The sequence below is a fragment of the Canis lupus genome, chromosome 3 (genome assembly GCF_003254725.2).
Source record: "Canis lupus dingo isolate Sandy chromosome 3, ASM325472v2, whole genome shotgun sequence".
NCBI lineage: Eukaryota > Metazoa > Chordata > Mammalia > Carnivora > Canidae > Canis > Canis lupus.
Window position 1 is genome coordinate 9,857,521 of NC_064245.1, and position 12,001 is coordinate 9,869,521.

Here is a 12,001-nt window from a genome sequence, read left to right on the forward strand (position 1 = left end):
TCCCTATGAGCAACGAAACTTGTGACCCATGCTTTTCCCGTAAATTCCCTCCTAATTTTAGAATGTGAAAAATTGAAGCTCAACAGTTACATAATTTGTTCAGAGCTATTAAGTCTCTGCCAAAGTCTACACACTTACTTTCTTACTCTCCTGCATCTTAATATATGACTGGAATGTTTTGCCATTACTTCTCTCACGATGCTGTAAATAAATAAAATGGCTTTGAAATGTATTGTTTTCTAAATTATCTAATCAAAGTAGCTATCTTAATTTAACAAATTGCTAAATATGAATGGTTACATTTTTTGAAAGATTTTTCTAGAAATCATATAAAATACTTATGTTATATAATTCTATATTTGGGTTTATTTTGTAAATATTCTTTCTGTACCACTTTAAAATAATTTTTAAATCATATTTATTTTTTTGCATACAACTCATTTATTAATATTTAAAAAAATCAAATGCAAAGTAAACTTGGCTTTTTTCCCACAAAAATGGGGAATACATCTCTGTAAAGAAATCTTAAATTATTTTTACACACCAGTTTGTTGCTGGGATTTATAGTTTTAGCAAAAAACAATTAATGGGGGGGAAAAGCAACTAATGGGCAATCACCAAAAAAAAAATAATAATAATAACAATAATAAAATAAAACCCCCAAACAAAATAACATTAACTGATTAATATATAAAACTTTTTACAATATGGTAAGCAATAGTAACTGATCAGAAAACACCTTGCTTAAAGTAATTTTCATACAGATTTCTATTATAGTGCAGTTCCCTCCCAACAACTCTGAGCCCATTAAGAGCACTTCTATACATACAAAGACATAACAAAACGATACAGTATTTATTGCAACAAATTAAAATTTGTCATAATATATGTAACTTAAATACCCCCCTCCCCCAGTGATAAAGTGGCTTCTTATTCCTTAAACATAGAAATTCTGCTCTTCATTGTAGAAAGATGAAGTCCTCTCATTAAAAGGCACATTCTTATCTGCAAGAAAAACAAAAAACAAAACTTTAAATGCTCATCCTGGAACAATTCAAAAACATTTCAAAATATTCCCAAAGTTATTTGTTTCTATAGTTTCTGTAAATACAATTCTTTACTTCTAAACCTTCAGAAATGAGGATATAACTGAAGCTACATGCCTAAGTATACTCTGAAACAAAAAAAATGTGTTTGTTTTATTTACTTGAAAGAGAGTGTGTGTGTATGGAAGCACCAGTAGGAGGGGCAGGGGGAGACGGAGAAAGAATCCCAAGCAGACTCTGCATGAAGTCTCAACCCAGGGCTTGATCTCATGACCCCAGAGATTATGATCTGAGCTGAAATCAAGAGTCAGATGCCAAACCTACTGAGCCACCCAGATGCCACTCAAAAAATGTTTTTAATATTTATAATTCAGTTACAAAGTGTATCCATATAGAACTTTTCCATAAGGTTGCCTATTTTCTTATTTTACTGACTAGTTTTGGTAGTATGAGTTTACATTTTTATCACATACATCTTTTTTAGGCCTTAACTCTAATTCTACACCAGGATGTACTATTAATCTAAACCCACTGCTTTCAAGAAATTTCTGCGGGTAAGACCATTACAACCAAAAAGTATTTGGAGTAAAAGAACAGCCAAGGGTGTGCAGATCTTACTAACTTAATAAGTCTTTCTTTACAATCACCAGCAACATTTAAAAATTCATTGGAAATATGAATGACTATACTCTCTTCCAATTTATTATTTTATCTGAATCTTCAGTAAACAATCTAAAGCTAATGAACTTTTAATATATTTTAATTTGAGGATAAATTTAAGCTTTTTAACAAAGATACTGAAGGCTATTAAAAAACAATGTAACCTAGTCCTCATTTTTACACAACTCTTATCCTTTGCATGCCTGAAACTCTTGATCGTTTTGATAATGAATTTGTGGACTATGAAAAAAATCAGATGAATAAATCTTGCAGTTCCATTTAGCAGAGTAAAAACATAAGATGACAAGTACCTAATTCCCAACTGTAGCATTAAATAGCCTTTTGAACTCAGGCTACTTATCAGAATCTAAGCAACATTTAATGATGACACTGTAAGATGTTTTGGGATCAAGAAGTACCTAGTACACGAAGAATCTCTTATTGTACAGTTTCAGAAATGCATTTTAAGATTCATAATCAATCCCAAAACATATGTGAACATGCATACCTATTATTTTGCATATATCCAAATCTTATTGAAGAGAAGATTTATCTTCTGATCTTATCTTTTTATTTTCCAGAAGATAAGATTTATCTTATTTATCTTATCTTTTTATTTTCCAGACTGTACAACCTGTTTTCTCATTGCATTCCTTGAATTGGGATTGCCTCAGAATTCCATTCCAGATGTTTCATCCTGTCTAGCACTTACAATGTGCTATGTAGAACCACTATTCTCTAGTTTCTCTGGCACGACTACACTAAAGACCAAATAATAATGAAGATGTTTTTTCTACATGCCCCATAGGAAATATTTTTAACCTATTAAGAATCAAACCTGTCATCTTCTAGCCTTAAACCTGGCCTTCCTCTCACCCTCTTAACACATACAATGGTAACACAACCTATCTAGTCACCATTCCACCAGTGGGGGCACCAAGGCCCTCTGACTACTACTCATGCCCTACATCCTATTGAGTATTACTGCCTTGTCAAATGTTTTCATTTCCTTCATCTCCTAAACTAGCTTTTGCTTCTGTTTTTTATACTTCTCAACTGAATAACTGAAATAGCTTCAAAAAATTAGACCTTAGTTTCTTTCCAACTCATTTTTTTTTTAATAAGGTCACCAAGATCCTTTTCCTAGAACATGTATCTCATAGTATCACTCCACACCAAAGCAGTTAATGATTTATGACCACTTTCACAAATAGTAAAATCGAAATCCTTAATATATATTTAGTTATGTATTTAACATGGCCTTCTTGATCTGGCCCCAAATCTGACTGATTTTCCATGATCCTAGGATATATCCTATGTTAAAGGGGCTCACAACATGCCAAATGCACACACTCTCATACACGGCATCCCTTGACACATGCTTTCAGTTGAAAAGCAACTTTCTTTTTTCATAAGGCTCTTATTAGAATAACTTACTAGTTTCGAAAATAGCTGCAACTTAAATTTATCACCTCCTCAGTGAACTCTCCTATTTTCCACCCCAAACGCAGTTTCTCAGAGATCTCACAGCAATTTAAAAATGTGAAGCCTTAGTATGTATGGCATCAGGAAAATAACCAAGAGTTTCCAGTATCTGGTGAGGCAAAGTTGTACAAGGCAGACTGAAGGTTCAAGCTTAGACACAGAATGAGGAATACATAATATAATCTGTGTGGACTTGTTAACAACATGTTCTTTTGGCCAGAAAGTGGCAGGACTAGAGGTTCAAGCCCCAAAACCAAGCAGAACAGTAAGGCTACCTTCTCGCAGGGATGACTAGATTTCACAGTTTCTAAAACACATTTTTCATATTTTAACATCTCTGACCCTGAGATGCATCTTCCAGCTGATGGAAGGCATCTTAGAAATGTGATCAGACAGGTGGTGGTTACTATGTAGTTGCCACTGCCTATATGTGCACAAAGCTGATCCGGCTCTTTGTTCTTTGTCACTTCAATAGAATTACATGCATTGTTGGTATTATAGAGAATGAGTTTAATGTCTTGAATGCCTTTAAAAAGATAATATCATGAATTATTACTGAAGCAAAAGTTACTGTATGTGTATAACAAATGAAAGTAGTAAACTATAGTTTATTATTGGGGAAGCAAATGTTTACTACCGAAATAATGGTGAGAATTCCATATTTTTGCCAAGAAACAACCGTGACTTTAAAAATGGGAAGATGTCCCAATATCCCAAGTAGACGAACCTTTGCTAATTTCTGTTCTGAAAAACTATTACAAACCAAGAAATACACCCGAAGGCAAGAGCAATTGCCGAATTCTTTAGAAGGGAGGAAGAATGCAAAAGTATTAAGAAGCTGGTGTGCACAATTCCACTATTACACAAAAATATCATATTATTTCATAATTAAATTGACTTCTTTCTTAGTGTTACAGCTTAAAATTAATAATGTCTAGATTAAATGAATAATGGTAAAAATCTCCATAAAACTTATGTTACCTTAGCATGAAGGGAGGTATAGAGATTCTTCAATTAATACCGTTTAAATTTTGAATTGACAATTTTTAAGCTGTAAATAACTACTGAAATTAACAAATTTAAGTTAGAATTTAAGATCTAAAAAACCCTAAGAACATTATATCCTTGCTAAACCACATTCTATGGCAGTGACATGTAGAACAAGTACAGACAAATTTATTTCAAATATAGTCTCATGTGAAGACAGGTATCAGTAACCACAATACCTAATGCCTTGATTTATTTAAAATAGGGTATGCAACCTATTGGTTTGTGTGTGCTACTAAATTTAATACATACATTTTTTTTTTTTCTAAAATGACATTCATTTAATCACCAAACATACACTGAACTATCATCTGCCAGGAAAATTGCTTGATACTGGGAAGATGGTGATGACAAAAAAAGAAAAAAAAAAAAAAAAGAAGAATTAACATAATTCTCTCTTATTACAGACTCACAAATACAGCATGGAAATTACTTAGAGGACAAAAAACAACCTCAGCCTAGAAAGTAAGCCTGAATTCTATTGGCATCTTGGTCCATTATTTACTGGATAAGTTATTCTTTGTAAGAATGGGATAAAACAGTTTCCAAGTGATTAAGGATGTCTTTTTATGGAACTCTTCTGGATGAAAACAGAAACCATTACAAAGCCCAAGAGCTGGAATAACATTTAGAGATGCAGTCCAGTCACACTACTTGTCAGGTGACTTGGTAAGGAAATAGAAACAAGATTCAGGAGACTGAAGTAAGGATATTCAGTTATCAATGACAGAAGCTCAAGAAGCACTTGAGTCTACATAATCACCTTCTGGTGCTCCTAATTTTACCACAGCACTTCTCAGTCATGAGTATTTAGTCACTTAAGTCTAAAGATTAGATGCAATGTCAAATGCTCTATTGTTCTACCATTTACAGCTGTATTAAAAAAAAAAAAAAGCTAATCTGTTTATGATGTTAAATTCCTATTACTGCTCTGCAAAACTGCTACTCATGAACAATAATTCCCTAGAACTCATACCTTTATTCAGTGACCACCAAAGGCAAATATTTCTCTTACCAGTTGCCAAATTTAACCTTTAGAAAACATTCTGAACAGTCAGGGTGAAATATTATAAGCTATCTATTCAACACTTAACTATCTCTTTTGGTTTGCTAATAAAAATATTGACTTTCTTTATGTTTTTGGTTTTGCTAGCAAAGAGGAGTAGAAGACTGTTAGAAAGAAGAGGATAGTTCTGAGAAATTTTGATTTCCTGATAAAGAGACTGATTTGAGGTGGGTTCTTGCTTCTTACCCTTTTGTTGCCTGAAACAGACGCGATGGCTAAAATAATAGCAGCCATAGAAGCTGGATAAAATAAGCATGAGGAAAGGATGGAGAAAACTGAATAAATGTAAACATTATGATCGAACAGCTACTGAATTGATACCAGGATTCAATTACTACAGACTTCTTATGACATGAGAAAAACTCCTGAATTCAGAAAAAAACTTCTGTAATTCTATGTTCTTTATTAAAATAGACAAAAGTAAATATGGAAATAAAGCAGCCAATCTTAGAGAAATAGAGAGTACAAAAGTGGTTTCTGGGGATTGAGAGGAGAGTGAAATGGGGAGTTGCTACTCAATGGTTATAAAGTTTGAGTTATGCAAGATGAGTAAGTTCTAGAAATTTGTTCTACAGCATTGTTAAGTATTCTTAACCCAATAAAGAAAAATCATCATGGTTTTCTATGAGATAAAGAGAATGTTAATAAATCTTATGGAAACCTCAGTTTGAGTACTTTTCAAACTTCAAGAATGTCCTGTCTTTTCATATTATATAATGAAACAATGATTAAAAGAAAAGACACTATTTTCAAGGACAACCTAAAAGCTAACTGAAAATCTTAAACTATCTCAACAGTTACAAATCTACATCAGGTTCAGAAACAAAACAAAACAAAACTGTCCTAATGGAGTCCAGAGTATTGTTACTCTTTATTCACTTAAATATATTTGCAAATATTAGATTCCTGGAGTTTTTTTTTTTTTTCTCTCTCTCTCAAGTTCTTTTAAAGATACAGTATCTGTGGCTTCTAAAGAATGACTACTAACTGAGAACACTGGGAAAGGTTTTAATAACTTGTGTTTTAATTTTTCATAAACTTGAGATCTTTGTCCCTGTATTGCCTTTAACACCATTCATGCATATCAGCTTCATGGTAGTTATGCATATTCATCTATCTCACCTTAGACAGACTGCAATTCAAATAATCAGAGGAGAATTTAAATCCTGAACAAAAGCTGTAAACATTTCATTAAATGGATCACCTGCTATATAAATAGAAATTTGTCATTTAACTGTTGTATAAGTTTTCATTTAATAGTATTAATTTAAACCAAATCAGTCAAATACTTTTGCTCTAGGTCTGTTCTAACACAAGAGCTACTAGCCACATCTGGCAATTTATAGTAAATTTTAATAAAATTAAAATTTCAGTTCCTCAATCACACTAGTCACATTTCATATCCTCAAGAGCCACATGTGGCTAATGGCTATCAAATTATACAGGACAATTCTAGACCATGCAATGATATGAGAAAACAGCATTACCAAATAAAATCTGATGTAACATTTGTTAAAATAATATACAAATGATTCATGTTTTTAACCAATAAGCACACTGTGATGTCTAATTATTAATGGGATAAGGCAAATTTTCTTCTAAGGCTCAGTGTCCACAGGAAAGTAAAACATACTGAAAGAAGAAGAACATGAGGGTTCTCTTATTACCTTTTATTACTTATTAATCTTATTTAAGTAATGGCAAAGACAGCATAGAACCCATTAAGTGCAGAAAGTACAGATGATCCTACTAGTCATACCACTAAAGATCCTAAAATACCAATTTTTATCTAACATAAATATTAGTAATTGACACATTCCTCTATTCTATTTACTTTTAATTATCTTAGTGTTTATTCTGATAATATGTTTTTCATTGAAAGTAGTGTTTTAGAAATCAGAACCATTTTCAAACTGGTAACTGAATAAGATCTTCTTAATGAGTGTTTCTGGTTAAATACTTATATCAAATCTGCTTTCTAATTCTGATATGCTAATGTTAATAACCAGAAAATATTTTGTGGTCAATACCATTGAGCGCAAATGTAATGAAGCCATACAATATTAAATTTATTGAAGCAAAACAGAAGTAGCTAAAAAGCAAATTTAGGGTTTTAAAAATTACATACTTGACAAAAACTACTGAAATAGCCTTGAAGTGATGTAAGTGCCAGCTTTTAGAAGCTGCTACCAAGAATGGTAAAAAGGTCTTGTAGTGTATGTATGTCATCATAAAATACTAATAATTTTAATGTTCAGTAGAAATCAAACACAAGGTAAGAAAGTACTGTTTTCATTTGTTGTGTAGTAAAGCAGTATTTTAAACTTTTTTGGGGGACTGTTTATGAGTATTTGTTTCCAATATTTTTCTTTGAGAAAAATGAAGGTAATTTTTAGTCAGTATAAGCTACCTAATTCCTCAACAGTTTTTCTATCCAAGTGGGCTGACACATCTTACAATTATAGAATTGACATTTGCGTTTTAGTTTTCTAATATCTTTGTGTAAAATGTTTCAAGTAACTAAACATAAAAATATTACTTCTAATAAACCAAATTAGAGTATCAATAAGCACTTCAAAAGAAATTAGAAAATTAAAAAAGAAATTAGATTAACCAAGTTGCTCAAATTATTTTTTTTCACATTCCTACAATTTCCCAATTTGTATTAACTTCAACAGTTAAAAGTTCTAGGTATAGTGGTAATGGTGGTTAACATCTCAATATCCGTTCAAATAAAAATGATAATTCTGAGCTAATCACAGTACTTCCACTTTTCTTCCTGGGGTTTAGTTTAGAAATGGCCACACAACCAATAATATAGAAAGCAAAAACAAAACAAAACAAAACAAAACAAAAAAACAGATCTGTTTAGAGTTTTGGGGGAAACTTTCCTCATTCCTGAGGAAGAGACAGAAGAAAGCAAGTCCCTAAATTCCACTGAAAGTTACCACTCTAGGTATGATTATAGGAAATGCTGGGATGCACCTAAAAATGAGGCCAACACATGAAGATGTGCAGATCCAACAGAACCAAGAGACGGCAAAGAAAAGGAGCCAGAGCCATGATGCACTGTATTTGGAGTCTGCCCTATGTGTGATATACTATTATAGGAAGTAATAAATTTCCTTGAGGAAAGTTATATTAAACCACATTTTGGCAGTTTCATATGGTTTCATCTAATACAAAGAAACAGTGAAAATAATTACCCCAAATTCTAACTACCAACAGCAATCATTAAAATTCTGATATATTAAAAACCACAATAAAAACTCCTCTCAGAAAGAGCTGGCTACAAAAGGATAGTTTTATGCCGTGATAAAATTATAAGCAAGGAAATTCATTTGTCTCTCTGGAAATAACTTGCTTCCTGTTATTCTGTGGATAGGATCTGGAAAATAAAGAGGAACTAATTTTAGAAAGCAATGAAGGCAGCATCAGTAAGGCTGATCCCACAAGAATTACCAGCAGTTATACTGTAGACTAATAGGATTCTGCATTGCAGTTGGCAAGGTAGGCACATCATAATATTTACATTCTTCATTTTTAGGGTCCTCATTTGCAAAATAAAAAGTAAAAGCAAGTGTTGATATAGAAGACAGAATGAAGAGAACTAACAATTATTCTCTTTATAAAGGTATAAATCAAATACGTATTTTAAAAATGGGATTAAGTTACAGTAGGAAGAGAAGCCTAAATTAAACTCTCTGAGCCTCGGATTTTTTATCTTTTTTTTTTTTTTTTTTTTTTTTTTTTTTTTTTTTTTAATTTTTATTTATTTATGATAGTCACAGAGAGAGAGAGAGAGAGGCGCAGAGACACAGGCAGAGGGAGAAGCAGGCTCCATGCACCGGGAGCCCGACGTGGGATTCGATCCCGGGTCTCCAGGATCGCGCCCTGGGCCAAAGGCAGGCGCCAAACCGCTGCGCCACCCAGGGATCCCGATTTTTTATCTTTAAAATAAGACCAAAAGGAACTATTTTACAAGATTGTCTTGATGGTTCCATAATATATGTAAAGAGCTTAGTACAGTGTCTGTATATCCTGCACCCAAGTAGATACCTAACAAGTGACTATTATAATTGCTCCTATTGTAGTTCTGTTACTGCTCTGCCCAGGGTGCCCCATTGGGCTCAGTGATAAGATCCCTGATCTTATCCCTGTAAAGACATCTCTACCAATATTATCATCCATTCCCTTGGCTTCTTCTACCATTTATATGGTAGGACCACTGGGAAGTCTTAGGTAAAAGTCCTCTTTCAGGCCCTAAAAGTACCTCACAATATAATCTCCATCTAAGTATTGATTTCCCCCCATTACTAACGGGAGAAACAAACAGCGTTAACCCTGATAATGTTACTTAAGTCAGTCACAATTAAGATCTATATATATATATATCTTTCCCACAAGATAAATTTGAATTGTTTACTAAATTGATAGCATAATATGTTTAATTTTTAATATTAACATTAGAAGATCAGAGAGAGTCTTACCCAGTGAATCAGCTTCAAATGAAGTAGCAGAGTTTGAACAGTACATCACATCGCAGACAATAATCTCTAAGCTACAGAAGGTAATAGGAATATAAACACACCTCTACAAAACTTGTCAGCCACAGAAAACTATTGTTTCTTACTACAAAACTGTAGTAGAAAAGAAAAGTGTCTACTTTCCCCTAAGTGAGAGACAGAAAAGGGGGTCTGTAACCACACAGAGTATGAAAAAAAAATCAAAGCAGAGGCCTAGAATCAGTGCAGATGTTATTTAATTGATGTTTAATATTGTTTGAAAAATAAAAATGGAGAACACAGAAAAACTGTTTGCTCTTCGCTTCTTGGTGCAGTGAAATATCCATCTCAATGATCATTTTAAAAGAGGCAAAAGTAGGTCTGCTTTAGAGAAGACCATTACCCTGATTTTGGCAATGTCAAAAACCAGTAAAGGAAAATCTCAAGTCTAGCCAAGACATCTTTGTTGTGTATTTCTAGCTTATGTACATCTACTAGATTGTTAACTAAAACGAGGATGGGAAATTTGTCCAATTTTGTTCACTACCATATTCCCATAGCTTAGTAGAGTAACTGGGGACAAATAATAGGCAGTTTATCACTGCTTTTAATAGAAAAAAAATGAATTCATGTAATTTGCTATGTCCATGGGGATATTTCATAGTCCCTTCTAATTTTCATGGTTAAAATTGATTTCATACCCTTTGAACTTTAATTCCAGTTCTAGAAATTTACCCTGAAAATGCACCTGCAACAACACAAAAATACATATGTACAACGTTATTAACTGTAGTATAATTTATAATTACAAAATAATTGTGATACTTCTTTGTGTGTATTCTTCAAAAAATGTGTGTAGTTTTTATTTTTGGAAGCATGTTAGTATTTTTCATATTAAAAATGACAATGAAAATGGGAAGAGGGAATCTAAATTTGAACACAAGTTCAAATGAGTTCAATTATATTTCAAGCGATTATGATAAACACACTGAAGAGGGGAGGAGGAAAAAACTATGACAAATCACATATCTAACTATATACTCTCAGTCTTGGGCAAGATGGGGTTGTGAAGAGAAAACTAACAAATCCTAAACCTTCTTAGAAGCTTTGTTTATTTTAGGGCCATAGGCAAAGTGATTCTGAAACTGTCAGCTTTATTACTGTCAGTCCCAAGTGGCCAGATCAGTCCCAGGCATTAAACAGCACCTATATATATGTATATATAGCTGCTCCATCATTCATTTTTTGGATGAATGAATGAATCTGCGAATGAACAGGTAAGCACTGTTTATTTGCTGTTCTCCTTACTTTAAACATATCTATACAAAAGTTTTTTCTAAGTCTTTTTTTCAAATATATGGGGACATACTACTAAAAATCTGAAGATGATGCCATTATCAATTATCATTGACAATTATCATTACCCCTGAAACATGCTTTTCCATTATTATAATAATTTCTCTCTCCTTTACTCTCCAAACACATTTCCTAAATTTTGCTCATAATACCTTTTAAAGTTTCTTGAATAATTTACCCCTTTCTGTTTCTCTTGCTATCATTCTGGTACCGGCCACCTCATGTACTTGTACTATCTAACTGGTCTTCCTGGTTGCCTTACTTCTTACCTTGCTTCTCTACAATCTATGTAATTTTCAAAACACAACTTTGATTATATTTTCCCCCATCTTAAATTTCCCAAGTGGCTTTTTTATAACCTGTAGAGTAACTTCTCACTGACTGCCATGGATCATGATCTGCCTTTTGATTCTTTGTTCTGTCTTATCCATCACTCTTACTTTTGCATTCAAAGCTCAAAGATTATTTATTCACTCCTTCATTTATTCTCATACATATTAATATAGCATCTATTTAGCTTCTTTTACTTCCTTGGATACTCTACATTCTCTTTTGCCTCTGGTGCTTTGTGCCTGCTGTTTTCTCTCCAATCCTTACCCCTGTAACCACTTTTCATTTTAGTCTAACTTCTACTCATTTTTTCAGGTCTCCATTAATGTTTCTTGTCCAGGAGGCTTTTCTGGACCGTTAGTTTTTGGTTATTTGTTCTATGCTCTCACTACAAGTTCACATATCACCCTGTACTTAATCTGTTTATGTAGCTCTGATTAATGTCTAGCTCCCTATTAGAATGCAAAATTCATGAAAAGTGGGGCAAAAGAGGGATAAATATTGGA

General features: G+C 32.8%; 1 protein-coding gene across 1 annotated transcript in view; it reads right to left on the reverse strand.

Annotated features, from left to right (window-relative positions):
* Window positions 1-401: 401 nt before the first annotated feature.
* The window catches only part of FAM174A (family with sequence similarity 174 member A), a 36,032-nt gene continuing 24,432 nt past the window's right edge, over window positions 402-12,001 (reverse strand). Inside the window, exon 3 of the mRNA XM_025437561.3 lies at window positions 402-1,005. Coding sequence (XP_025293346.1) covers window positions 1,002-1,005 — 4 coding nt within the window. The 3' untranslated portion in view covers window positions 402-1,001. The remainder of the gene's footprint in view (window positions 1,006-12,001) is intronic.